We start from the raw sequence: 27,718 nt of genomic DNA, 5'->3' as shown, positions 1-27,718 counted from the left end.
GCAGAGCTGTCAAATAGCTCCACAGCGTTCTGGAAGCTTCTCTGTGTGCACTCAGCCACCCAGAAAAGCCGGCTCAGCCCCGGTTCCTCCAACCCTATTCTCTCCCATTGAGTTTCTGAATTCATGTCGCTTTCCTTTCCCTGGTCTACCTGCTTCCTGTTCAGCTGCCCCACCGAGTGCCCACCGGCTCTCCCTGAGGCTAACCACCCATCAAACATCAGACAGAGGACAGCAGCCGCTAGCTAGGGGCAGGATGGGAGGTCGCGCCGGTTCCGCGAGTCTTAAGTCCACGCTGGTAAGCTTACATCCTGGCAGGATGGACGCGTCAGTGGGCGCGGACAAGAAGCAGGAAGGGCGTGGTCCATGCGAGGGGTCGTCTGGACCCCAGCTCTTACTGTCCCTGTGACCCCGTTACCTTTATGTCACAGGAGAAGGCCAGCAGTGACAACCGTCTCAGGGGACGGGAGGCAAAGTGAGTGGGGAGGAATTCGGCCCCAGTCCCAGCCGGGCCACCAGCCTCTGCCCGTCACTGAACACCCTTCGGCCACGGTCCTGCCTCCAGCTCAGCTGGGCGGCTATCTGTGTCCAGGGCTGTTACTGATTTCTCAAAACCGGTTTACGAGGCACGCCAACTTTCTCGACAAAGAACTGCAGAAAGCTTCTCACTGAGTACCAATCACCGCCCGCCCGGTGCTGGGCTAAGCAGCATGTCGGCACCGCCAGATTTAACCCTCAGGAAAGGTCTCCACGGCCGAGCCATCAGCACCTCGTTGCAGACGGGGACACGGAGCTTCTGAGCAGTGAGGAGAACTAAGATGCTCGGTCCAAGGAGACCCGCAGTGGTGTCTGGGGTTGTGGAGGCTGCGCTCTGTCCCCACAGGGGGAAGATGTCAGTCAGAACTTGGGGGTAAGATCACCCCACCCTCCTGCCTCTTCTCCCCCCAGATGCCGTAGCATGTGGCCTTGGGGTCCCACCCGGCCACTGACATGGAGGGAGGGAATGAGCCTCCCCCGGAATCAACGGACTGAGACTCTCGAAGCTCATCTCCGGGGTCACAGCAATATTCCCGTGCTCCCCGATCTCTCATCCGTCAACCCACACACGAAATTCACTAGAAACGACTCCCGTGCACAACAGGCAATGCAGGACCCCACACGAGCCTGCCGTTGGGAGGGGACGGTTCCGGCAGTGCTGGGAGGGGGAGCGTGCGACACCTGCGGGCGGCAAGAACCAGAAGGCGACGCTGACCAGCTCAGGCTTCACTTTCTAAGAGACTACAGGGCTTTTTGCGCTAAGCGGCATTTGGGGATTTTCCTGTCTCTCCCTTACCGGTCCCCATCCTTCCAGCTACAGCACACATGACCCTGGGTCCCAGGCCCCCCCCCACCACGCTCTGCAGGCTCTCCTGGGCCAGGTGGGAGAGCAGACCCCGGACGGCAGGCAGGGACCCTGACAACCCCCTGACATAATGACGTGAGCAGATCATGCCCTGACTGCGGGTCTTGTGTTGAAGTCCTGGGCTCCTTCAGACGTGCTCCCTCTGGCTCCAGCCGCATGGGGACCACAGTAAACCCCATTCTGAAACCCCACGTTGCTCCTGGTGCCTGCCTTCCGCCTCAGCCGGCGGACAGCCCTGTTCCTCCCGGGAAGCGCGGGCCTAGCACCTGGACGCAGCGCCGGGATCTCTGTGGCCGGGCCAGCCAACCTCCCTCGGGCCCTGCGGCACACGGTGGCAGCCGTGGAACCGGGCAGGCGCGCTTTCTTGGTTTTAGCAAAAGAATGTGCTGTGCTGGGAGCAGCTGGGCTCCCAAAGCCACACATCTGTGAAGCAGGCTCTCCTCTGCCCCAGCGAGTCCCGCAAAGACAAAGCATGGCTTTCTTCTGGAAGGAGGGGCCCTCCCTCCGGGGGACTGGGGCTGGGGCCTCTCTTGCAGAGTCTCAGGACCCAAGGGCTGGGGCCAAGTGACAGGGGACGCCTGGCTCCCTGGCTCTGGGACTCTGTGTCCTCCTCCCCACTGCCCCTGCCCCTCCCCCACCACTGGGGAGTTCAGGCTCCAGCCTGGGCCCCTCGTGGGCTGCTGGGGGATGGAGAGAGCAGCGCTTACCTGGGCAGCACGGGGCGCTGCTCAGTCCATGGAAGGGCCCAGGAAGTCGCGGGCCGGGCGGAAGGCGCTGGGCAGGCTGTCCCAGGCGGCCTGTGAGTGAGCGTGAGTGAGCGGCGTCCCCCACCCCCAGGGCAGGGCGACTCTGTGTTCCGGCGTCCCGGGGGGGTCGGGGCGGGACTGGGGCGGCCACCTCCGCGGAGGCCCATTCAGAGGGCGGCGGGAGAGCGCGGCTGGGAAAGAATCCGGGACTGCGGCCGGCGCGGGAGGCCTGCCCAGTGGGTGCCTCCAGACGGGCCGGCCCCGCCTGCTCACTGCGCGGTGCGCTTCCTCTCCAGTCCTTCTCCGGCTTTAACCTCTTGCAAACCCCCAGCTGAAAGCCTCCCCAGCTCTGGTCCAGCCCCAGGGCCAGCCTCACCCAAGGGGCAAGCAGTGAGCATGCAAGGACTTCCCACCCCCCACAGCCTCTGCTGCCCCAGGACCTGCCCCCCCAGAGCCACTGCCCCCAGTGTGGACCAGATCCCCTGGGATCTACTGCTCACAATGGAGAGGCCTCCACCACCACCTGAGCCCTTCACTCCACCAGACCCAGCACAGCAGCCCGGACCCCTCCTCCAGCTCAGACCCTGCAGGCGGTCGTCCTGGAGGCGGCTGACTGACACCCCCACCCTTCCAGCTCTCAGCCAGGGCCCTCGCTGGTGGCCTAGTCCACCAACAGGTCGCTGGCAGGCCTGAACCCTCCCCTCCTCCCTCTTCTCCGTTCATGTTCCTCCCTCCATCTAAAAGGCTAGCCTCCCAAACAAACTGACGAAGAACTCCTATACACTCTTCAAAACCCATTTCAAATGACCCTGCATTTTTCCATGACTCGGAACACCAGCCCCGGCAGGCAGATGGAGGCAGGTGCTCCCTCCCTCGTGGCCTGAAAGCAGACGGATCCGCAGAGCACAGCAGAGGCACGCAGCCTTCGAGACCGAAGCTCCCAGAAGCAGACGTGCACCTCCTGGCTGTGGGCCGATCAAGTGCAGCACGGAGTAGGCACTCGCCCCTGCCCCCCTGCCCCACAGGTCCGGCACAGCCTTCAAATCCTAGCACCAAGGCTGCTGCTGCCCCAAGCCCACCCTCGGGGCAGAAGGGGACACAACCCTCCCAGGACACGCATCTCTTGCTCTCAGCCCAGCGGGGCCTCCACAGCAGCACAGTGGGACCGCACATGCACACACAGGGCCGCAGCCAGCCACGCCATCCTGTGCCGCCCACCCAGCCCCAGGGCGACCCTCCAGCCCGCTCGCCGCCGTGGTAGGAGCCGACAGGTTCGAGCCCCTCACACGGCCCCTCGCACAGTATGCCCGGGACCCCCCAGGACCAGTTCTCTGAGCTCCTAGCCAGGAAGCGCCCCAGGACAGCTGCCCCAGGTCTGTGCAGGGCACTTCCTCTGGCTTGTTTATGTGCCCATGGCAGGGGCAGCAAAGCATCTGTCGGAGACGTCTGCCCACAGCCCGGCATGGCCTCAGCCGGCAGACGGACAGGCCCTTCCCATGGCTCGGCTCTCCTGAACAGAAAGGAAGGTGATTGTGGTGCGGCCAGGCCCAGGGCGGGCCCTTCCCGTGGTGCCCAGCAGACGCTGCAGGGCTGGCGGACAGGGCAGACATCAGGAGGTTGAGGGGAAGCAGGACATGCGTTCTGGACACCACTGCTGTGCGACTTTGTGCAAGCATGCCACGACCGGGATCCCCGGGGTGGGAGTCTATGGACACCTAAGGACCTTCTGGAAATGTGTCTGCCCAGCCTGCCTCTCTGCCATGCTCGGTCCCCTGAAGCTGCTGTCCCCCCTGCAAGAGGGCCTGGGTCAGCGGGAGGACACTGCTGAGCTCACCCTTGCTGGGCCCCGGCAGGATCACCCCACAGTCAGTGGGGTCACAGGTCCAGTGTGGACATGGCCCGGCTCCCCTCCCTCCGCACCCTTGGCTTAGACGGTGCCCACTGGCCCAGCCGGTCCTCACGGGGCCTGCGGTTCCCCCTGTGAGGCTGAATCCAACCCCCACGGCAGGGCCCCTGCAGGATGGCTCTGAGGACTTGGTGTCGGGAGCCTCGCAGGGGAAGCTGCTGAGAACGGGGGCGGGGGGTCACTCGTGCAGATCGCAAGCCTTTCCTGTGACTATAGAAGGGGGCTCCAGGCCACACAAACGTATGTCCGCTGACCCGCACGCAGGTCTCCAGCAGGGGTTCTGCCCTCGAAACACGGAACTACTGGGTCTCAGGAAGGCCCCGCAGGACACACATGGGACAGGGATCCTCCCGCCAGCACCCAGGGAGGCATGCTCTGGGCTGCTTCCGACCCAGCCTGATCATCTGCTTTCGCAGAGAAGGGATGGAGAGCAGACGGGACTTCACGGCAGCCCGAGGTCAGGGTCCCCCAAAGCCTGGCCAGACTGCCCGCACCCGAGGGCACGCAAAATTCACGCACAGGCCCCCCTCCCCACACACGCTGGGCTTTGCTGGAGCATCGAAACGTTCTCCCAACTCCGGGGGTCCTGGTTTCCTACCAACGTGCTCGTTCTCTACGGAAGCGCACCTAAGTACAAGATCGCGGTCAACGCTCACAAAGCAAAGGACCCCTCGACCCAGGCCCAACCGGTGCTCCCGCGTGCGGCATTTCAGCGCCCTGCTCCACGCCTGTGCAGACACGTGCTCATTCTTGACGGCATTTGAGCCCAAGACCGTGTCTCCACACCTCAGCAGGGCAGAGCCTCTCTGACCAGGGGCTCAGGTGAACACCCCCAAAGGCTCCGGGCGGGGGGGCCGTGGGCAGGAATCAGGGACGAGAGGAAGAGGGCCTGTCCCCCTGCTTGTGCTCTCTCAAATAAATAAAACTTAAAAAAAAGAGAAAAAAAAGGTGTCCTGAGAGGCCCCACAGCTAGACGCAGATCACCGGGGAGGCGGCTCGGGCCCCCCAGAGTCTGTCCCCCACGGGCTGGGACTGGTCCTGCGCTTGGCCGGCAGGGCTCCGAGTGGGGGGACGCGCACACCCCGCCCCTCCCCAGGGAAACACGAAGAAACTCTGCCCTGAGAGTCAGTAACGGTCCGGCGGAGGGGGGAGAAATGAGCGGATTGGAACACATCGGGGAAAACAAAGACCCTCTGAACCAAACAGCACACAAAGGGCAGCATTCATCACGGCCGGGAAACGGCCGGCTCACGTGGGGACACTTCCAGGCTGGCCCGCTGGGAGTGAGGCGTGCGGAAGGCCGACCGGGCGCGCCTCCAGAGCCGCCTTCCAGCGGGCGGATAGACGCTCTCACGCCCGGGCCCGGCCGCACAGGGACGCCAGCAGCCCGCGGGGGGCTTTACTGTTAACTAGAATTTGAAACACTCAAATTTCTCTCTTCCTTTTCCTCCTCGGGGGCCCCGGGGTTCAGGGGCCAATGCACTGGTGCCCGATCCATACCGGTTCCTAGGGGTCCACAGTCCCCGGGAGGCCGTCTCCAGCACAGACCGGCGCGCAGTGGGTGTCATGGGCGTGCACCGTCACGGAGACTCCTGCCTGGGCACGCGCGTGCACCTCCGCACGAACGCGTCCCCAGGACCACGCCAGCATGCTCGCCTGCAGGGTCTGCAAAGCGCAACGCCCTGGCAGGGTCGAAGAACGTCACGCACTCCCATCCAGCCTTCATTCCTGCTATAAACATTCTCATCAGAACTTCGTAGTTTCAAAAGAAAAGCAGAGTCGGGTACAGGAAGGAAAGGGGACGCCTGGTAGAAGCGTTTTACAATCTGTCAAGCTTTGAAGAACGACAGCTTTTTTTTTTAAACAAAAATAAAACACTGGGCTCCAAGTACTCTCTCCGGGTCCCTCTCTCAACAAGAAGGTCCTGGAGACGCCCTCTGGCAGACATCACCCGTCTGAAACCACGTCCAGCACACCCCTATACCCTGAGGCTGGGGAAGGCCCACAAGCTCCATCCTTCCCTGGCGATCAGAATCCCTCCTGGTCAGCACGAATGCCCCCATGACGGGAGAGGGGATGCCGCACCTGTGACAGCCAGGGCCCCAGCAGGACCAGCCCTGCTTCCCAGAACAATGAAGACAACATGGAGGTTGTATAAAGTATAAAGGCGTCCTCCTTCGAGAAACTAACGTTGCCCATCAATCATTCTCCTTGCTGCCTGAAGTCCCCCCCCACCGCAGCGGGGTGGGGGGTCTCTAAACGCCACCTGGGAAGAGTCAGAGGACAGTGGGTGACAGGAGACAAAGGTGGGGTCCCGCACGGGCACTAACCACCCCTGAGAGGCTCACGCTCCCAGCGGGTTTCACATTCTGTGAACTTCACCTCAACTAAATGAAACTCTCATGGATCACATTCAAAGCTGACGGACACCGGAGACAAATTTTGTGATGAAACATTCCCGTTCTTCCCCACTTACGTGGTGAATGTCAAGACTGAGGCTCAGGTCGGAAAAAGCAGCCTAACTGCTCCTCTGACCTGTATCTTTCTCTCCTATGACTGAAGCCCTCCTTCACTGAAACTCTTAAAACTTTCTTGTTTCAAGAAGCATGTTTCCTACTGAGGCTTTAAAAGGCTCTGCACCCATGTCCAGCGTGTGGGGCTCTCCCCACCCCACCAGGCAGCCCTCCGAGGCCGCCCAGGCTCCTGCAATCCACCTCGACCCCAACACATCTGCCTTGAGACACAGACCCACTGGTCGGGGGTCGGTCCCCCAGCACTGCCCTCCCCATGCCAGCCCCACGTCCAGGCTGTCACCTGGGTCCTGAGTGACCAGCCACAGACCAGACGTTCCCACGGCCCCTCGCTGGGCTTGATGAAGTCGCTGGAGCGGCTCACAGAACTCAGGGACGCGGTTCACTCCCTGGATCACCGGTTTGTTATCAAAGGGTTAACTCAGGAATGGACAGAAGAGCCACCGGGGGAGGGGCCTGGGGAAGGGGGCAGAGGGTTCCCATGCCCCCCTCAGGGCCCACGGTCCCCCCATCTCCACCTGCTCACCAACCCAGGAGCTCTCCAGACCCTGTCCTTTGGGTTTTCATGGGGGTTTCGTTACAGAGACCTGACTGATGAATCATTGCGGTGGGTGATTGAATCAACCTGAGCCCCTCCCCTCCAGAGGTCAGGGGGTGGGGCTGAGAGGTCCCACCCTGTCTTCACGTGGTCGGTTCCCCGGCAACCAGCCCCCACCCCCAGGTGCTTCCCAAACAGCCCCTCGTTAGCATCACAAGAGACCCCTTCCTGCTGCTCCCCTTAAGGAATTCCAAGGGTTTGGGGAGCTCTGTCTCAACAAAGGGCTCAGAGACCAAATCTGTCTTTCTTACTAGAAATCACAGTATCACAGGTTCACATCTGGAATTGCTGAGAAGTCTGGGGATGGTGTCCCTGTGGGCACCTCTCCCGGCGTGGGACACAGGCGGGTGAGAAATGCACTGGACACACTGCCTACCCAGGCTTGCACTGGTGGGTCCCAGGTGGATCAGACCTGCAGGTCTCTGTCCTCAGGGGGCTCAATGCCTCAGACGGGAAACCTCGCAGCGTGCGTTCCTGAGTCCAGCTCACAGCCCCACGTGCCCCAGCACCGGAGCCCCATCCCGTTCCCAATCCTTCGGGTACCAGCACCTCTGGGAGAATTCACAGTATCTGAATTCATGTTTAAACACTGATTGTTTGGGTAAATGCTTAAAGGTCCCTCACTGTCCTGGGGGGGGGGGGGCAGGGTGCTGAGAGAGGAGCTTACTGGTCCCCCCCCACAGCAGCAGAAGCGGGTCAGGGAGGGGCAGTCCCAGCACTGATCCCCGTAACCCCAGGACTTTGGCTTCTCATTCCAGCATCTGTCTCTACACCTGGGGCACCCTGAGGCATGCTTTTTAATTATTCTGCTTGTTCTGCTTGTGCATAGGCTTGTTTCTGGTGAGGGGTGGATGTGAGGGGCTCAAGGCAGGGGGCGGGCCAGGCAGGCTCCAAGGAAACCTGGCACTGAACCTAGGTGGCCAGAGGACCTGGAGGAAACCAGAACAGAGAACATGTGGGAGCAGAGGGCACACGCTGCCCCCAGAGCCGCAGGGCACAGTGGGCCTGATCTGGGACAGACTCCCTCCGTGACCAAACCAGAGTCAAGGTTCTAGGAGCCCCTTCTCCCAGAGGCCTGGACCTTGGCCTTGGCTGGTTCTCCCTGTAGGACCCTGTCTTAGCCCGGATTCTGCAAAATCATCTCTACCCAGCCCGCCGGGCTTCCACCCTCCAGCAGCAAGAATCCTGTGGGGCCAGGTTAGCAAGAATCCCCCGCCCCTGACATCCGCTGACATTCAGGAACTTTCCATCCACGGACTGTCCCTCTGCTCTGGGCTCTCCGCTGCTGCCACAGGACCAGATGGAACCTGTCTTTCCCACCTTCAGCTGACACCTGCCTGTCTCTGACGCCTGTCCTGCGGGTTGTCCCGGAAGCAACCGACCGGGACTCAGCTGACACCCCGTCATCTTCAAGACAGCGGAAGGGATTCTATGTTAAGCGTCGCAATAACCCTGCGCTGAGACCATCATGGGAACAGCAACGAAGTCAGAACTTGAGATTTCTCCCTTAGCCTAGTTAGCGGGTCCTGAACCCTGCTCCCCGTCACACACGCTCCAGACCGCCTCACCAGGGAACAGCCAGTACCAACTGGTTCTCCCCACTGTGGGATCCCTGGATCCCTCGTCCCTGCTACAGGACGACGGCGCTGGTGAGTGGGAGTGCTCCCTGCACACGTGTGGACTACATCCACGTCTACTCCCCACCAAGGGCTCCTGGAGTTAACCCGAACTCCTAGTTACATAACATTCCACACACATACAGAAGCAGACAGAACACTACGATAAGCCCCACCCAGCTTGCCAGCACTGCTCCAACCACGACCCCCCGTCTCCCCCAGTGGGACCAACACTGGACTTGTGAGTCTGAGATCATTCTGGATTCATACGCGGAGGTCAGGAATTACACAGAGATGCTTTATGAACACCGGGGTACAGGCTTCAGCGCAAGTGTCAGTCTATTTCTTCGGGATAAACACTCAGGGCTCCTCGTCAAATCACATGTATTGACATGTAAAGGTTTTTTAAGGCAAGTGCCCGACTGTCTCCACGGAAAGGCTGCACGTGTCCCACCCCCACCAGCAGGACAGGAGAGTTCTAATTCCTCCACTTCTCACCAGAACTCGGTGTTGAAACTATTTTTCATTTTACCCGATACACTGGGTCCACCAGCGATCTCGTGCGTTTCCCCAGCGGTGATGATGCTGGGCGTCTGTCACGTGCGTATCTGCCGTCCATTCATCTTGTTCAGGGAGAGGTCTCCTTGGGGCTCTTACCCGCTTTCTGATCGGGTTATTTCTTTTTCTACTGCCGAGTATTTTGAGTGCAGAATCTTCTCTCGGTCTGTGGTCTGCCTTTTCACCTCCTGGCAGGTTCTTCCTATAGAAAATTCTTTCAGTTTTGATCAAGTCCTACTTTACCAATTTTCCCTTTTATGGATTGCACTTTGGGTGCTAATCTAATTAAGCTTTGAGTAGCCTGGATCCCAAAGATTTTCTGCTATGTGTTTTTCCTTAAAGTTTTACAGTGTTATATTTGTTTATGATCTCTATTTAAGTTAACTTCAGTATAAGATACAAGACTTTAGTTCATGTTCACTTTTTTTTTTTCGACAGTGAGCACCGTTTGTTGAAAGGACGGTTTCGCCTTCATTGACTTATCTTGCATATTTTCCAAAAGAAATCAGTTGGGCAGATTCGTGTGGGTGTATCTTTGGGTTTCCCATTCTGTTTCCCTGGTCTTGTGTCCGTCCCTTGCCCCACACCACACAGTCCTCATTTCTGTGGTTACCTAGAAAGTCTGGGAAGTCGTCAATCCATGCCTCTCACTTTATTCTTTTTTCAAAATGATTTTAGCTAGTCTACTTCCTTTGTATCTCTGCGTACACTTTAAAATTATCTTGTCTATAAAAATAATCTTGCTGGGATTTTGATAGGAACTGTGTTAAAACTGTGTATCAGTTTGGAAGGAACCAATATCTTCACCAGGGTCTTCCAATCCATGAACATGGTATGCCACTCCATCTGTTTAAATCTTTGATTTCTTCCATTGACACTGTGGAGTCTTCAACAGACGAGTCTTGCATATTTTCTTAGGTTTATGCCATATATATATATTTTTGTTTGGTTGGTTTTTTGATCTATTACGAATGGCACTGTATATTTAATTTAGGTCTTACATAATTACTGCTGGTCTATGCAAATATAATTGATTTTTGTGTGCATCTCCTGGGTCCTGCAATCAGCTGATGTCCCTTACTTGTTCTGGGAGGTCTTCTTCCTAGATTCCTTAGAATTTTCCACATAGATAAAATTGTGAATCTGCGAAAAGGGACAGTTTTATTTCTCCCTTTCCACTCTGTGGCCTTGTGCCCCCTCTTCTCGTGTGACAATCCTGTAGAATTTCCAGCATTATGTGTGAGTGTACAGTTTTAATAGATTCTATTAGGTTGAGGAAGATCCCATCTGTGCTATTTTGCTGGGAGTTTATAGTCAGAACAGATGTAAATTTTGTCAAAAAAATTTTTCTTTGCATCTATTGATGGAAACTCATCTGGGCGCCTGGGTGGCTCAGTGGGTTAAAGCCTCTGCCTTCGGCTCAGGTCATGATCTCAGGGTCCTGGGATCGAGCCCTGCATCAGGCTCTCTGCTCAGCAGGGAGCCTGCTTCCCTTCCTCTCTCTCTGTCTGCCTCTCTGCCTGCTTGTGATCTCTGTCAAAGAAATAAAAAAATCTTAAAAAAAAAACAACCTCATACAGCTATTTTTTTCTTTATCTATTAAATATGATGGATGATGTTGATGGAATTTGAAATATCAAAAGAGCTTTGCATCCCTAGAGTAAATCCCACCTGATAAAAGTGTGTAATTTTTAAATATACACTATTATTCTATTTCCTTGGGTTTGGTTAAGGGATTTTGTGTCTGTTCATAAGGGATAATGGCCTCTTGTTCCTTTTTTGTTCTCTTTGTCTGATTTTGGTACCAGGGAACACTGGATCCATGGAATGAACTGGGAAGTGTTCCTTCCCCTTCATTTCTGGAAGAGGTTGTGGAGAATTAGTGTTAATTCTTTACATGTCTGGTTGAATTCCCCAGTGGAACCATCAGGGCCTGAAGAATTCTTTGGGGGCAGGGGGAATGTGTATGTCATGGATGAATTTCCTCACTAGTTACAGGGCATCCAAAGTGCCTAGTTCACACTGAGCGAGTTGTCACGGTGCATCGTCATGGTGAACCACTATGTACAGCGCTGCCATCCTCTTCCTGTCTACAGGCTGTGCAGTGAGGGGACCCTTTCGTTCCTGATATTAGCAATTTGTTTCTTCCCTATTTCTCGTCCATCTTTGGAAAGACTGACCAACTCTCTCGATCATCTCCAAGAAACTGTTCTTTTTTAATTTCTTTTTTCTATTATTTCCTCATTCATAATTTCAGTGATTTCTGTTTGTATTTTAAATATTTTCTTCTTTAAAATTGTTTTTTCTTCCTGGGGATCTTGGGGTTATCTGCTTCTTCTTTTTCTAGGTTCTGGAGGCAGGCGTTCAAACTCTTCATTTCAGATTTTCTCCTTTCCTGACGTATATGTTTACTGCCATGAGTGTTCCTCTCAGATCTCTTTGAGCTCTGTCCTGCGACTTGTGAAATATTTTACTTTCATTTTATTCACTTCGGTATACTTTGTTATTTCCCCCGAGATTTTCTCTTGGACCCACGAATTATCTGCAAGGGGGCTGCATCACTTCCAGGCATTTGGACACCTTCCTGTTACCTTTCTGTTACTGGTGTCTGGTGGCATTCCCTGCGTGGCACCCATTCTCTCTTCTCTGCAGAAGCCTGTTCCACAGCCGGGGATGTGGTCCATCTGGGTTCCGTGGTCCCGGGGCCTCGGCCAGTCCACCGCGCAGCTGCCTGGCATCTGTTCGACATACCGCCGGGAGGGAACAGGGAACGCCACATCTACTCCATGCCAGGAGGCCAACACTACCCTCCTGACGGGGGTTTAAAGCAAATACTTTCACGTACACACACAGCGGCACCTGGCACTCAACGACACAGAGCCAGGCACTGTGTTAGATGCCAAGCACATCCCACCCTGAGCCAGTGCGCCAGTCACAGATGAGGCGTTCTTGTGTTTGCAGATGAGGCAACCGGCTCAGCGGGTCACTAACCACGCGCAGCACAGCTATTCCGTGACCGGACTCAAGTCAGGGCCCCCTCCAACCTGACAGTGTAGAACAAAGCACACCTGGCCGGGGGGAGGCTGGCCAGTGCGTAGTCCCGGCTTTGCCCCTGCCCGCTGTGTGGCTTGGGTGATGTGCTGGGCTGTGTCCATCTACCCACCTGTGAGCAGGACGGCAGGTACAGCGAACCCACAATGAGACCGCAAGAGGAGGGAAATCACGCTGCAAAGTGTCATCTACACACGCGTGAGCTGCCGCAGTCCCAGCGCATGGGACCGCCACATGCAATCAGGGTGCCTGCGTTCTGCCAGGCTGGTGGCCCCTCAGAGGTCCATGCCGTGTGTGTGTGTCTCTGAGCCCTTGGTGGACCAACAGCATTGGGGACGGTCCGATTAAAAATCCAGAGGACTCCCAGGTGTCCTTAGGATGCACCAGCTGCCCCTTGACCGTGTTCGCCTTTCCTATCCGAGCTCAGAGCCCTGCTTCACCCACGCGGGGACGCACACACAGAAGGCTTTAGGGACGTGCCGGCTGTGCTGGGTGTGCAGACCGTGCGCCACACACAGACATGCCAGCCACAGTGCCCACGGGCCTGATGCCCCAGAGTTGGCACCCCTGCTGAGTATGCCAACCTCCTGCCTTCCCAGGCCTTTCTCAAGTTCCGGAAGGTTCCACATTTCCCTCATGCTCCTCTACACAGTGAGCCTAGAGGCCCAGTCAGGGGCTGCTCCTCAGTCTGAAGGTTTTTTTCTGGTATTTTCTTTCCTCGGGCTCATCACCCATGTCCCACGGCCATCACCGGTAAAGCTGGTGTTAATACACTGAAATGAGCCCTGGGTCATGGTCGGTTCCCAGAGGAGAGGCGAGTGGAGGCAGAAGCCGTGTCCCTGTGTTTGTTGCACCTACGTTGTTCCGATGCAAGACAGACACACGACGCTGTGCGTGCGTCCCCGCCGGTGTGATGCTTCCACAGCCACACATGCACGAACCGCACCGCACACCCTGCCTTGCCCGTGGGTCAGCCCCACCTGCAAGGAAAGGCCGGCGGGTTAACTGCTCTGCATGTAAAGAGAAGCGTGTAAGGTCTTAAAGCCAATGGGACCTTCGAGGACAGCCCTTCCTGTAAATGACACTCAGATCCAGTTTTCTCTGGGGAAAGAAGGGACACGGCACCGGCCGTCCTCACTGCGACCTCCACGGGGTGCCCGAGGACCCCTCCCGGAAGGCTCGCGGGCCCTCCCCAGGGCAGAGAAGGAGCAGCGGAAAGCAGCTACGAGCAGACAAGAAAAATTTCAAAATGCACACAGGGCTTCAGCTCCACACCCCACGCCATGCTTGAGGCCGGGCTGCCCTGGACACTCAAGGCAAGGGCGGTGTCCGCAGGAAGAGGTGCCGACCGGAGCCATCGCAGCTCCACTGCTGCTCTGTTGCTGTCCCCTCACCTGGGCCCACGTGCCCTTGAACTCCGTGCCGAGCACGGGGGACGTGTGCCAGGGCCGCAACAGATGCGTCCTCGAGGTCGTCACCCCCCTGGGGAGATCCAGGACCGTGGGTGGCGAGGGTGGGTCTCGGGCGGCTCTGAAGCACAGAGCCGGGCTCGCGGACCCCGCAGAGCCCAGTTCCTCTGTAAAGGGTGGGGCGGGCATTCCAGCAGCTGCTTACGGCTCCAAGGAACAGTAGGGGGAGGTCAAAACCATGGACACTGCACCCCGAGCGCCCACGAGCTTTCCTCTTGCTCGCAGGTCGCGGGCCGTGGTTAGACCCCAGCGGGCTGCACTCCCCAGGCCTTTTGAGGTGCCCGAGACGTGGCACCCACGGAAACGTGTCCACACTAGCCGCTGCCGGAGCGGAGGGAACGAGGGATGCTTACCGGGAGCGCCTCTGTACAGACCACCGGCGCTGCCCGCCTGCGGCCCGGGCGGGGTGAAGGGCGCGTAATGTGGGGGTGTTGTCACTGGAAAAGAAAGCAAAGTTCTGTCACCGTGTCCTCCCTGAAGGTGTACGGCTGTCCACCACGCGGGCGCGGAGTCTCGCTTACCATACGGTGTTTCTGGAGACACGGGAAACGCCGGCGTGGGAGAGGCGGAGTCAGCGCTGCCCTTGGTTGGTGTGAAGGTCCTGCCACTGATCCCGCTGGGGTCTGGGGGGTACGCGGCGGCCACCGTCTGCAATGGGCACGGAGAGTCAGGGGAAAGCCACCCCCTGACGACAGGCCCGGGCCGGCCCACGCATGGGGACGGCGGCCAGGGCACCACGGGCAGCGCAGCCAGTGGTAGCCACCGTGAAGAACTTCAGTAACGCAAGGAAGGGGGAGTCCCTGCGGCCCAGCCACCTGCGACCGCGTGGAGCCGGCAGAGAGGGGCGGGCACCCGGCGGAGAACGGGACAAAACCCATTCCTGCTCATGGGCAGTGAGACCAGGGCACAAAGAAAAAGCAGAAGGACTTCTCCAAATAGTCCCTTTCTAAGCTATTCTGGGCTCCAAGTTTCCACCTAGACAATGGGAAAACACTGATGGGGATGTGCTCATCGTTTGGGGTTCGACCTACCTTATTACATTCTCATTAAAGCCTGGAAATGCTCTGTGGATCCCACCACGGGGGCCACGGCCATGCTGACCCACTTTCTTCCTGCTTCCCTTCCGTGGCCTGAGACCACGGGCAAGTCCATGTCCTCCTTGGCCACCACTGTGCACCCTCGAAACCCCTGCACGCTCCCGCCTCCCCCCACTGTGCAGTCTGAGTGATGAGGCCCAGCAGAGCCCACGGTGGCCACGCCGTGACTTCTGGGGCCAGGGCTGCACACCTGGGCTCTCCCAACCGCACCCCTGCCTTTCCGGGAGAAACCCCGCCTATGAGATGGGAGGGAGGCGGGGTGGCAACAGGACCACAGTCAGGAATGGGACCTGTCCAGCTACCAGGGGGATGGTGCGTACCTCCTTGGCATCTGCTGGAGAGAGGAAAGGCGCCAGACCTGTGGCCTGGTCTGCACCGGGGGTCTTCCCCCATCCACATCTGGAGAAGGCTGGCTGCCCCCCAGCATCGTTGTCATACTGCCCGAGGCTCAGCTTCCGGAATCTTCCGCCTAGTGGCTCGTCCCCCGAGGAGCCTGACAAGAGACACACACGTGGACTGCAGGTGCTTTTCCCATAGCAGAGGACAGAGTTCTTAATTAAAAGCTGACTACAATTTCCCAAATTGACACTTATTTTTCCTAGTTCCAGAACCTTTTCAGCTCCCACTGCCCATTCCCCTCCCCCTGCCCCTGGCGACCTCTGGTCTTCCCAGTTCTGGATGTTTCCTAGAAACAGAGTCATCCACTGGGTGTCCTCTGCTCTCTGGCTTCCGTTGCCAAGCGTGCTGTCCCAGCCTGTCACTATGGGAACCCACTTTTGTTCATTTCCCGCTTCTCCCAGCATCATTCCCAGAAGGGGTCTGTGTGCCTCTGCTCCCCGCTGTCTCGCACAATCCAGCGCTGTGGAAGCACGCGGGAGAGCCCATGAGGCCAGGATGGAGCCCACCCCCCGTCCTGGACCGTGCACGGAGGATTCTTGGTGGCCGCTACGCTGTGGTCTGCGCGCTGACTGTATCCTGTTCACAGTCAGAAAAACAAGACGCCGGACGTCACTGGAGTTCAACAGCAAAGCCCCTCAAACCTCTTTTCTGAACTGTATTGAAGAATCGGCAACATCCACCTGCCCGAGCCCATGTTTCTCCTTTTCCGTGAAGAAGCCACATCCGGGGGAAGGGGAGCAGGAGGCCAGAGGCAGGAGGGACAGACTCAAGCTGAAGCAGCACCACGGGAACCAGTGGGTGCGCTCAACCCTCCCCCCAGCGGGGGTCCCTTCTGAGAGGACCACGGGGAAAGGGGGCAACAAGCCCTGGGCTCCCTCGGGGGACCTCCTGCGAGCACCAGGCCCCGGATGCTAAACCCTGGACGCCTCCGTCCCATCTCCGCCCCCCCGCACAGCCCCAGCCCCACACTCCTGTTCAGACACCCCCCGCCCCGCTCTTCCCAAGCGCTCGTCTTCCCAGCCAGCAGCTGGGACACGGGGACCTCACCAGCCCCTCAGTCACAGAGGATGCCACAATCGATGCAGAAAACACGGCAACCCGGGACCAGAGAGTCCGCAAAATCGCTGGGGACCCACGCATCCACCCACAGTCCTGGTCACCAAAGGACTGGCCTGGGCGCAGCTCTTCCTCCAATGAGTGCCATGAGCCCGTCCCACCGGGTGACCCAGCGGCCCCTCGGCTGGAAGTTCACATCTTCACTCTGGTGTCTTTTCCTCCTGCCACCGGACACCACATACCCTGGGCCTCCCCCAAAGTCGGGTAGGTGTCCCTGGGAGACCCTCTCAGGGCCATTCCCAAACACCAGCATGTCTCCTTTTTGCAAATCCACTTCATTCCCAGGGAGGGGGTGGTGCTGGGGTCAAGGACAGGACAGACACCCCCCGCTGAGCCTGCAAACCCTGTGTCAGCTTGGCCTTGGCCAGGCTCCAGGAGGCTCAGATTCACTGTGGGGTGCAGGGGCTCGCAGGCTGGGTCATTCAGTCATTCTGTGGATACGCAGGGACGGAGCACGGCTGTGATCCATCATCAGCCCCAGGACAGAAGGCATCTCAGCCCCTGGCGCGCCCGCTCACCCAGTCTTTGACGGATGCGACTTACAGCCGCTGTCACCAGAAGGTGCGGCAAGGCCCAGGGCAGGGAAATTCCAGGATACCTGGACGCCCCCACTGAGCCCCCAAGGGAAGCCCAGGATTCAGGCCAAAACCGTGGGGTACCCACAAAGCACTTCGCAGCAGGACTGAATTCAGCCTGACCTGGGAGATCAGCATTGTGGTGGCCCACTGCCACGGAGTCCACAGAGCAGCAGGAGGGGACTGGCTCAGATTACTCAATAAAACCCTGGATTAAACAACAACAACAACGACAAAAAACCCAGAAGCCCCTTGACAAGTCTGCACCTGTTCATAAATACACCGATCTTTCGGAACTCAACACCCGTTTGTATCTTCCTTACACTCCAACAGGGTGATTCAGACCTCTGGAGGTGACAGTCTGATCTTGTCCACAGGTGAAGGACTTGAGAACTCACAAGGTGGGGTCCGGGCCCCTCCTCTGCCCTGTGGAAATCAAGCCCAGACCAGGCATCACCACCCTGATCCCCAGCACTTGACATCCGTCCAGCTTCCAAATTCCACAACAGGGCTGGAAAAGGTTTGTACCAGCCCTCTGGGTGGGCGGGGTCAGCCCTCCGGGTGGGTGGAGCGCAGAGCCATAAACACAAAACAGCCATTCTCAAACTTGGCTGCACATTAGAATCGCATTAAAATTCCTGGTGCGCAGACCTCACCCCTTCCCTGGGAAGGCAGAACCCGCGGGAGTGTGGCCCAGAGCCTGGCATTTTTCTAACAACTTCCTGGTGCCCCTGACTCATGACCACGCCGAGCACAGAGGCAGGTCTCCAGCGGGAACTCCAAGAAGTTCCAAACGTGGGGGGCATTTAAAATCATTCTGATGCCCCCATCGCGGCCCAGGTCAACCCACGCCGGCCCTCTGGAGGCAGACGCTGTCTCCGCATCTGGTAATGCTCCCAGGTGACTGCTCTCTGTAGCCCGGGGAGCCATCTGCGGCCCCGGAAGTAAATGCAAACCTCCGAGAACACGCCCTTTGTTGTGGATCTGGGCCCCTAGAATGCGCAGTGCCCAGAAGCCATTTATTTACCTCCAGACAACCTCAGAAGAATGAAGTACTGGGTCATACAGGCAAGCACACTGAGTTCTGGAAACTCCCTTGCATTCCTAGGAGTGAGGACAAACAGCAGCCAAAGCCTGCCCCATGGCTGTGGTCGTGGGAAGCCTCCCCAGTCCAGCTCCTTCAACTAGACACGTGCATCTTCTCAAGAGAGGGTGGGCGAGGTCAAAAGACCCGCTCCGCGCTACAGTGCCCGGCTGAAATGCTCCCAGAATGGCTCCAGGAGCCTTATTCTCCCTAAGCTGCCACGGGGATTGCCCGTCCCTGCCACCTGCAGGGTATATAGGCGAAGAGCTAGGAGACGTTTGTTAGAAATTCCCAGCACTGGCCAACACTCAAGACTGTAGCAGAAGCCGCCTCCAGCAGCAGAGACCTCTCTTTCTGGGTCCCTGGCCACCCTCTGCGGCCCCATCCCCACACCAGGGGAGCCCATGGGAATGGGCTGCCGCTGGCACCACGAGGCCAGGGGGCCAAAGAAGGCCAGCCTGTCTTTTGGATTGCAAAACTGAAAATCCTTTTCACTGGGAAACACCGAACCCTTTGGTTAGGTCACATTTCTTCCCAAAAGGTGCACTTAAAATGGAAAGGATGTGTCCCAAAAGCTAGAAGGCCATCCTTCCAATATGAGAAATGTTAGCCAACCTCCTCCTACTGTTCACTCAAAATCAGACAGGACCTCAAGCAAAATGCACGAAGCCACACAGCGACCAAAAGGCAAGTTCCCACCCCCCACCCGACTCACTGAAAACACCAAAGGCAGAGTCTGGTGCCTGGCTTTGGGTCCCTTCTGCCTCTTTGAATATATTTTCCCCTTGAATGATTTGTCCCCTCCCCAAAGCACTAGGTCTTGCTGGCCTGCTCCTGAAACATGCCGTCTTTCAGCAACCGTAGCTTTTTTTTTTTTTTTTTAAGATTTTATTTATTTGTCAGAGAGAAAGAGAACAGGAGTGGGAGGAGGGGCAGAGGGAGAAGCAGGCTCCCAGCTGAGCAGGGAGCCCAATGCGGGGCTCCACCTCAGGACCCTGGGACCATGACCTGAGCTGAAGGCAGATGCTTCACCCACGGAGCCCCCCAGGCATCAGCAACCTTAGCGGGACACAGGAAGGTCGTCGGAGCTGTCCACTTCAGGACCACCCTCGGGACAGGGAGGTGCAGGCCGGTGCCTCTGCCAGCTGCCCCTGCTGGAGAGGTCGTGACCTCTCTATCCGGACACAAAAGACCTTACCAGCCTTACCCAGGGGTTAAGTAAATGACAGTTGTCTGTAAGTGACGGTGCACACGGCCATTAGGGGATCGCATCCGTGTGGATCCACCAGTTGTTAGCACATCCACGCCAGAGCTTCGGGAAAGAAGCCACCTGCGTCGGAGGCCAGGGGGGTCTCCAGAGCGAACTTTTCAACATCGGAGGGGGTGGTCCCTTGACAAGTTAAACCAAGAAGGGCCATGTGGCCCTGGGGCAGGGCCACATGGCCCTTCTTTAACTTGTTTAACTTGTTTCAAGCACTGAAAACATTCAGGGGCGCCTGGGGGGCTCAGTGGGTTAAGCGCCTAACTTCAGCTTAGGTCATGATCCCGGGGTCCTGGGATCGAGTCCCATGTCGGGCTCCGCACGCACAGGGAGCCTGCTTCTCCCTCGCCCCCTGCCCTGCCCCTTCTCTTCTGGAGCTCTCTCTCTCCTTCTCGCTCTGCCTCAAATAAAATCTTAAAAAAATAGAACTGAAAACATTCAGGGTGTTCACGGCAGTGCTATTCTCAACCGCCAAAGCACGAAGCGACGGATCTATGCTCGGGTGAGCGGTATACACACTGTCCGATCACCCCGCGGATACAAGGCAGCCTCACAGAGGAAGGGCGCTCTCACACATGCTGCCACCTGGACGAGCGTGGAAAAGCGGACGCTCAGTGAAAGAAATCAGACACACGCCGTACACGTCCATTAAACGAAATGCCCAGCACAGGCAAATCCAGGGTCGGAAGGCAGATCGGAGCAGCCAGGGACCAGGGCTAAGAGACAGGACTGACCGCTAATGGGGACCGCACACTGCACAAGTCACTGAACTTGGGGCTTTAGAAAATTGCCATGGATGCACCCCCTGGCCGTGCTGAGCTGCTCAGAGGCAGCCGTCCTGGTGTTGACATGACCTTGGGTTGCTGCACGTCTGTGCATGTCTCCTGCATGGAAAACAAGGCGTGCAGGGCAATGACGTCAGGCTGCTTTCTGAGTGCCCACGTACCCTCATGTTCTCACACTGGATCCCTCTGTTTGGGGTTTAACATCTAACGTCGATGGGTGGGCTTTCCAGGATCGATGATTCAATGTTGCTACTTCTCAGGGCACCCAGGTGGCTCAGTCTGGGAAGGGTCTGACTCTTGAGCTCAGTGCAGGTCTTGATCTTAGGGTCACGAGTTCAAGCCCCATCATGGGCTCTGCGCTGGGCAGGGAGCCTGCTTAAAATAAAGCTGCTCCTTCTCATTGCTCGGAATTCCCCTCGGTATGAACAGGTTCCCTGACTCAGTATTAACACGGTGGATGGATCCTGTCATTGTGGGCTTGGGTCGAGGTAACATGGACAAAATATTTGGCAACATGAAGCAAGGAGCCCTTGAGAGATGGGAAAAACGGAACTGGCTTCCTGCCATCTGTGGGGCCATACCTCTCACAGACTGAGTCCTTTCTTTTGCTACCTGGACATCATCAGGCAAAGTTTCCCCCACCTGAAGGATGTGACCCGAGAAACCTACCTACGTGCTGGGCTGCAGGGAGGGGCGCACACACCCAGGGCGTCAACCAGAGCAAGAGAGAGCCACAGAGGCACAGAGGGAGTAAAACACCCCAAAACCCACCCTCCCACCTCACTCCCTTTCACGAGGTGAAAGCTTTCCAGCAGGACCCTCTCCTGTCTTGCGGGAAGGGACGGGCTCCCTACACTGTCCTGTGACGAGCCTCTTGAATTCAGCAGAGCCACATGGGTCCTCGGAGAGTCACTGCCTTCCTGCCGGCACCACACCCTCTACTGACAAACATCGCCGTGCGCCAGGACACAAAGAGGCTTTCTGGCCGGCGGCGGAGTCCGAGGTGAGTGCAGTAAGGGCTCAGCCACGGGGCGCACAGTCAGACAGAGGAAGTTCTGGTTACGTACCATGGTAGACACAGAGATCGTGGGTGACTCAGAGAAGCTCAAGCATGATGCCTGGGACAGCACAGGCACTTACTTACAAGTGCCTACCGTCCCTGCTACCGTCATTGACACCATTATCACGCCAGTGGTCACCACCACCACCACCACCATCACCATCGTCACCATCATCACCATCATCACCTTCATCGTCGTCACCACCACTGCCATTAATACAGTGCCGGTATCGAGTCGACTTTCTCGGGAAATGCTCAGCTTTCACATACAATCTTCCCCCCAGAAGTAACCAGACCCACAGTGTGTGTGCAGCCAGTCATGAGCCGTGAGGACACGCAGCAGTCTCCAAGAGTAGCTATGGGGAATTCCCAACTTCCTAACACTAGGTAACTGGTGGTCTTTCTTAGGATCAGTCCACATTCTACAAAGAGTGAGGGATTCTACTTGCCTGCAGATGCTGAGGTCCCTGTACCCAAGTATTTGCTACAGGAGAACTGCATCTGAGGCACAAGGCAGACCAGGCGGGGTCTCGCTGGAAGGTACAGCACCTGGGAACTTGCCCACCCCTTTCCTGTCTGAGCAAGACTCAAGGTGGCTCAGGTGAGACACGTGTCGATGGGGCCAAGCCTCAGGCACACAGGCACAGACACGATGCACGTGTCAGGTGACGTGTCAGGTGACGTGTCCGGTGATGGCCACCATGCTGGGACCGCCATGGTGTCTTTCAGACTCGCCAGTCCTCCTGGCTTGGCCACATGTGGCTCAGCTCAGCTGAGCAAACCTGGCCTCCCCATCGAGGCTCAGCACAGGGTTCGTGCATTGCCAAACCTGGAACGTGCCAGGACTCAAAACCAGTTGGTTAGGGACTGTGCCCCTCTGTGTTGAGGCCCTGCTGGGCCCGGATCCCCTCATCCCCACCATCCTTCCCCATGCCCGAGTCTCCTGCTGTCTCGGGCCTACCAGACCCATAAGCAGCCCCCCACTCCCTGCAAGGCCGGCTAGGTGCATAGCTGCTGACCCGTCCACACAAGGCTGTGCCCAGAGGCCCCCCATCCTTTCTGCAGTCCTCCCCCAGACCCAGGGATGAGCCCAGCACTCCTCTGCTGGCCCCGTCCCATAAGACACAGATGCAGACAAGTGTGCATCCCATGGGACTCCCACTCACCTTGCCGCACAGAGGCCCTGCCCGGGCCCTCTCCTATGTCCTGCAGGCCGCTTGCCCGCAGCCCACCTCCCCTGCTGTCAGGGGGCAGGGGGCCGTTGGCCTGGCTGCCCAGCGTGTTCATGTGGGTGGGGATAGGCTCGAAAGTAGGGTCCAGCTCCAAGATGAGCCTGTTGAGCTGCTCGATGGACTGGTCGATGTCCAGGGTGGGTGAGCCCGGGGAGGGGTCCGCGCTTGGCTCCGGTCCAGTCCCATTCACGACTCTGACGTCTGGAAATCTGGGCTTGAATGCTCTGCCCGGAGGGGGCCGCTGTGCATCGGGGACCTGGGGCCCGGGACCCAGGCTCCTCTGGAGGGCCATTCTGCTGCCTGCCCCCCGAGTGGGGGTGACTGGAACCCTGGGCTGGGACTGCACCAGGCCAGAGCCGTCCTCCGGGCCGCGGCCCACGAGCCTGGCCTCAGCGTCGGGCGCGAAGCTGTACTGGTGGGCAGCCACCATCTGCTGCTGGCGTACCCAGGTCTGCGTGGAGTAGCCGCTCTGTCCGTAGGCCTGCGTCGGGGCGGACACCGAGGGCCTCTGGAGCACTGGTGGTGGCTGCATGCACTCTCGGGTCCCGAACGCCCGCTCCCGCTCGTACAGGGGTTCCACGCCGAGGCTCAGGTCAGGGGCAAGGCTGCCATGGGCGTCCTCGCCAGCGTGGCTGCCAAACCCGTCCGACAGGAGGGAGTTCTGGCTGCTTTGGTGGCAGGCTAAGGGGCCCAGGTGGGCTGACGGGTGGCCCTCTGAGGAGGACAGGGTCCCGATGCTATCCACGCTGTGCAGGTCATGGCCAGGCATCTCGTCGTCCAGGATGTCCGTCTCCCGGTCCTTGAGTGTGGCGTCTCCGTTCACGTGCACCTGAGCTGGCACGACGTGGCGTGTCCCGCCGTATTTGCTGGGGGCATCCGTCATATCCTTGATGGGGCTTCCGGAATCCTCCAGGCCAAAGCCACTGAGAAGCTGGTCCAGCTCAGCCTTCTCCTGAGGGCTCAGGCCCCTCCTGGACCCCACGGCAAGGGGCTCCTCGGTCTTGTCGGTCCTGACGGAGGCGGTGGAGTGGCCAGAGTCGCTGCTGACAGATAGGGTGTGGTCGCCGTGGTCCGGGCTGCTGGCGGTGGGGACGCCTGGAGACCCACCTGGGACGCCGGGATCCGAGGCACTCTTTTTCCTCACCTTGGCATAAAGACTGCCATCGACGGGGCCCTGTGTGTGCAGCACTGGGGGAGGAAACGGGAGACAGGTGGTAAGTCACGGCTGGAAAAGGAGCTCAGGCCACCAGAATGCATGTATCCATCCTCCCGAACAAATGAACTCCTGACAGACACCTCACCATAATGGGGGCGAGGACTCCTCGGGGCCCCCAAAGTCTACCCACACCCTGGCAACACGAGCATCAGCAAAAGCAATTCAAAGAGTCCAACAGCTTTGGGACCCAGGACCCTTTCTTTCTACCTTTCTGTGCAAAAAGAGCCATCACTTAGAGAACCTTTAGGAATCTCTGCACTTAGGAGTCATCTTGCCCCTAGGGCTCAGAGTTAATGTCTAATGTCGTCGTTAGTCTACATGCTCCGTACAGCTGAGCTCCTAAGCTCCTGGGAATGCAGAAGCAGGACATAGGGTGTGGGGGCCCTGAACCTCATGGGGAGAGAGAGAGGCAGGACTCGTCTGCAGACTTCCCAATAGCACAGCATCCCTCCACAGAGAAGGTCCAGCAAAGGCACAGCAGGACGCAGGAGACGGGAAGCAGATCTGCACTGGCCTCCGGCCGCCAGGACAGCCGGGAAACACGCAGGGCCGAGGCAGGGGCGGGAAGAGCGCGGCTCTCTTCCGCTTTTACTACTTCCGACCCTGGCCTCCACCTGCTGCTGGGCAGCTGGGCAGAGCCTGGGGCCGGGGACCTCCTCTGGTCTCCCACAGGGACACGGCAGGCAGAGCGTGACAAGGGGGCTGTCCAGGGTGGTTTCCACACTCTCTGGTCACCGGGGAGCCACCGTGGATCCGCAGCAACTGGGCCCCTGGAGGAACCAGCCCCAGACCTGGGCTCCAGGCCCCGGCATGCGGGGTACCCTGGCACAGTCAGCGGCTCCCAGTGGTTTTGGAAATGCTGGGATATCAAGACAGGACTGAGACCTGTGGGGTATCACAGGTTCTTGTGTGGACGGGCACATGTGACCTTGGGCTTTCTTCCTAATGGGCCTGGGAGAAGCAGGACGAAGACAGCGTGTGACCGCACCGACCCGCAGCCACAGCAGAGCGGGGAAGGGGAGGACCCAGAAGATCCCGCGAAGACACTGCATGGTGGGAGCTCAAGGGCAGGGGCTGCACTCCGACTCGGGGTCCCAGGGCGACGGACCAGGAGCCTGGCTGCATTCCGGAGCACCTGCTCAAGGGCGGACGCCCGCTCGCCCGGATTATTGCAGGACGGCTGTCTAGCGAACTAACTCGTTCCTTCCTCCCAAGTACAGAGCTGAAGCTCCGCAGGAACTGGCCACTGGCTGAGGTCAGGCAACTGCTGGGAGGTGGAGGCGGGACCAGAACTCAGGCCGCTTGGACCCTGGGCACCAGCGGAAAGGACCCCAAATTCCATGGCTCCCAGAGGAGGGGCTTTCCAGGCCCGACATGCGTTCAACTCGGTTTCTGTGGGAGACCCCTGGGGCCAGGAGGGGATCTTCTGTAAGACCTGCCGAGCATGCGCCTTCCCTCTGTCGGCAGAGTGCAAGGCCAGGGGTGGCTGTCGTCCACACCACTCCCCGCCCCATGACAGAGACAAAGGGGTCAGAGCAGTCCAGGCCAGTGGGTGAGGCGCTGCGGCACAGCCAGGCGGGCGTCCACAAGTTCTAGACACGCAACTCATGCTGCCACAGCTGTGCATCCGTGACATCCACGTCCTGCTCCCCAAATCCCACTTAAATGCAGACACCATGACTTAAAAAAGGAAACCAGCAAAGAGAGGTACAGAAGTTCTTCTAATTGACAACGGGACACGGGGCAAAAGTACCATTAATCATTCTGAGTCAGAACCCCTTGGCCAGACCCACGAAGAAGGGTCTACATGACATGGTCAAGGGCAGGAAACCCCCTTGCCTGGGGAGTCGTGAGTACCCCTATCGTTATCTTTACTAGTGGGAGCCCTGTCAAGAGAATAACAAACGTGTTACAGCAACACCATTACTGCAGACCCAACACCAGCACCACGCAAGGCCCAACGCTCAGGACAAGGGATCCTCAGCTCCCGGGGTTGGGAAGGGGGCCTGGGGCCTCCCCATGGGCAGCACAGGGATGGGACGCAAACCATCGCCAGCATGGGCCCTCCCTGAACTGCTCCGACGCACACAGATTACAGGACGCACATTACAGCTACAGGAAAGGAACAGGACCCGCATCCCTGAAGCCCCCAGACAGACCCGCCCGAACCTGCAGGTCCCTCTGCAGGAGCTCAGACTCTCCCAAAGGCATGGGATGTGTCCAGAGACGCACCCACTTGTGATCTCAGGGAGTGGGAATGTCTCGCCCATGGGGCGAGGAAAGGGGCCTCTGGCCCCCACTCTGTACTCTGAGCAGGGGTTTCCACCTGGTAAGAAGGAACGGGACTGGTTTTCCAGTGGGAAGAATGCGACACCCGTGTTCCCATTCTGCATTTACACTCTGTGCCCTTCGCTCGCACTGAGACTGCTCCAGCCCCTGGTTCCTCAGTTACAAAGTGGAGTGATTAATCCCACCTCTTAGTGCGGTTAGAAGAAAGAGAAAACAGGTGTACAGGCGGCCAGCGGGCTGCATCCCTGGGAAGAGCTCTGTCCCTGGTAGATGGAGCCCAGCACTCCCTCAGGGCCTCATTTCCCACCTAACCCTGCTGCTTCCAGACCCCAGCAGGCACACACGTGCACCTGCCCCAGGGCCTTTGCTCCTGCTGTTCCCTGCCTCCATTGCTCTCTGTCCTGGCTCACTCCCTCCCCTCCTCCGCCCGGCCTCCCTGACCATCCTTTCCCCAGGGAGGGGTTCCATCTGCCACACCCATACTCAGACACTGCAGTTTCGAGCGAGTGTTAGGGACCATCTACATCCCCCACAAGAACACAGCCTCTGGCTGGGCTGGGGGTTTGGGAACCTGTGGTATCCCTAAAATTAGGGAATAGACTCCAGTACCTAGTAGGCAACAAATAACCAAGAGAGCCAATGTTCTAGCACGTTCACACACAGGGAAGACTGAGGAGCTGTTCTAGAAGGTTCCTCTATCTCAGTGGGCAAAAGAACTGAAAACCAACCAGCCCAAACAAACCCACAGCCACACAGCATGAAGGCAGGCGTGCCCACAACCCCGGGACCCCCACTCTCCTGCAAGCAGCTACCACCCCCACCGCGAAACCAGCCGGCTGGTCTGCACAAACAGAGCAAGGCTGCAGGGGCACCGAGGTCGCCCACGCCAAGGCTCCAACACGCCAAAGCATGCACACGCAGTGAAGGTACAGCTGGCCCGGGGCGCCTGGGGGGCTCAGTTGGTTGGGCAACTACCTTTGGCTCAGGTCATGATCCTGGAGTCCTGGGATCAAGTCCCATATTGGGCTCCCTGCTCGGCGGGGAGTCTGCTTCTCTGTCTGACCTCTCCCCCCTCATGCTCTCTACCTCTCAAATAAATAAGTAAAATCTTAAAAAAAAAAAAAAAAAAAGGTACAGCTGGCCCACCGGCAGGCAGAGGGACCAGATATGCCCCCGGGTCGCCCAAAGGTCACCGGGCATTGGCGCAGGGGTGTGGCAAAGAGCAGAGCACGCGCCGGGTGCATAACAATGGCAAGGTGTCTTTGCCCCCACCATCCTCCCAACTGTCCTCCTTCCCCTCTCTCAGACCCGCCCACTGCCCCGCCTCCCCTCCCCTCAGACCCGCCCAGCAGAGGCTTCCCTGAAAGAAGGGTCTTTCCCAACAGCGCCACAGGCGGGAAAGGGGCTGCGGCACCCGGGAAAGGACCCGCTCACCGGCCCAGCGCAGCTGCCGTGTTTCCGACACCCGAAGTGAACAATGCAACCAGGGCCCCACACAGCTGCCTGCAGAGCCCTCCCCCGGAAACTATCAGGAGCCCGTCCCCACCCCCATGCGCAGCCCCCCAGGGGCTTGTCTCAATCCTTAGGGACACCCCTGTTTAGTGATGGCAGAGGACCCCTTGGGGGGCCCTTGGGGGTCTGGAAAAGAAAGGGGAAAAGTATTACACCAGGGCCCAGGCACAGCCCTGACTCCGGCTGTGGTCCCAGATCCCCTGTGTGGCTGGTGTTTT

At 58.4% G+C, this 27,718-nt stretch overlaps 1 protein-coding gene across 2 annotated transcripts in view; it reads right to left on the bottom strand.

Moving 5' to 3' along the window:
• The window catches only part of LOC111157076 (tensin 3), a 201,714-nt gene that overhangs the window by 34,877 nt on the left and 139,119 nt on the right, over positions 1-27,718 (bottom strand). For both annotated transcript variants that reach the window (XM_022518299.1, XM_022518300.1), the window contains 4 exons: positions 22,418-23,671; positions 15,292-15,464; positions 14,396-14,522; positions 14,228-14,311 (listed from right to left, as the gene is read on the bottom strand). In XM_022518299.1, coding sequence (XP_022374007.1) covers positions 14,228-14,311; positions 14,396-14,522; positions 15,292-15,464; positions 22,418-23,671 — 1,638 coding nt within the window. The remainder of the gene's footprint in view (positions 1-14,227; positions 14,312-14,395; positions 14,523-15,291; positions 15,465-22,417; positions 23,672-27,718) is intronic.

The sequence above is a fragment of the Enhydra lutris genome, unplaced genomic scaffold (genome assembly GCF_002288905.1).
Source record: "Enhydra lutris kenyoni isolate GAN:26980312 unplaced genomic scaffold, ASM228890v2 scaffoldscaffold51, whole genome shotgun sequence".
Taxonomy (NCBI): domain Eukaryota; kingdom Metazoa; phylum Chordata; class Mammalia; order Carnivora; family Mustelidae; genus Enhydra; species Enhydra lutris.
The sequence above is the reverse complement of the archived record's forward strand: the minus strand, read 5'-3'. Positions and strand labels throughout refer to the sequence as shown.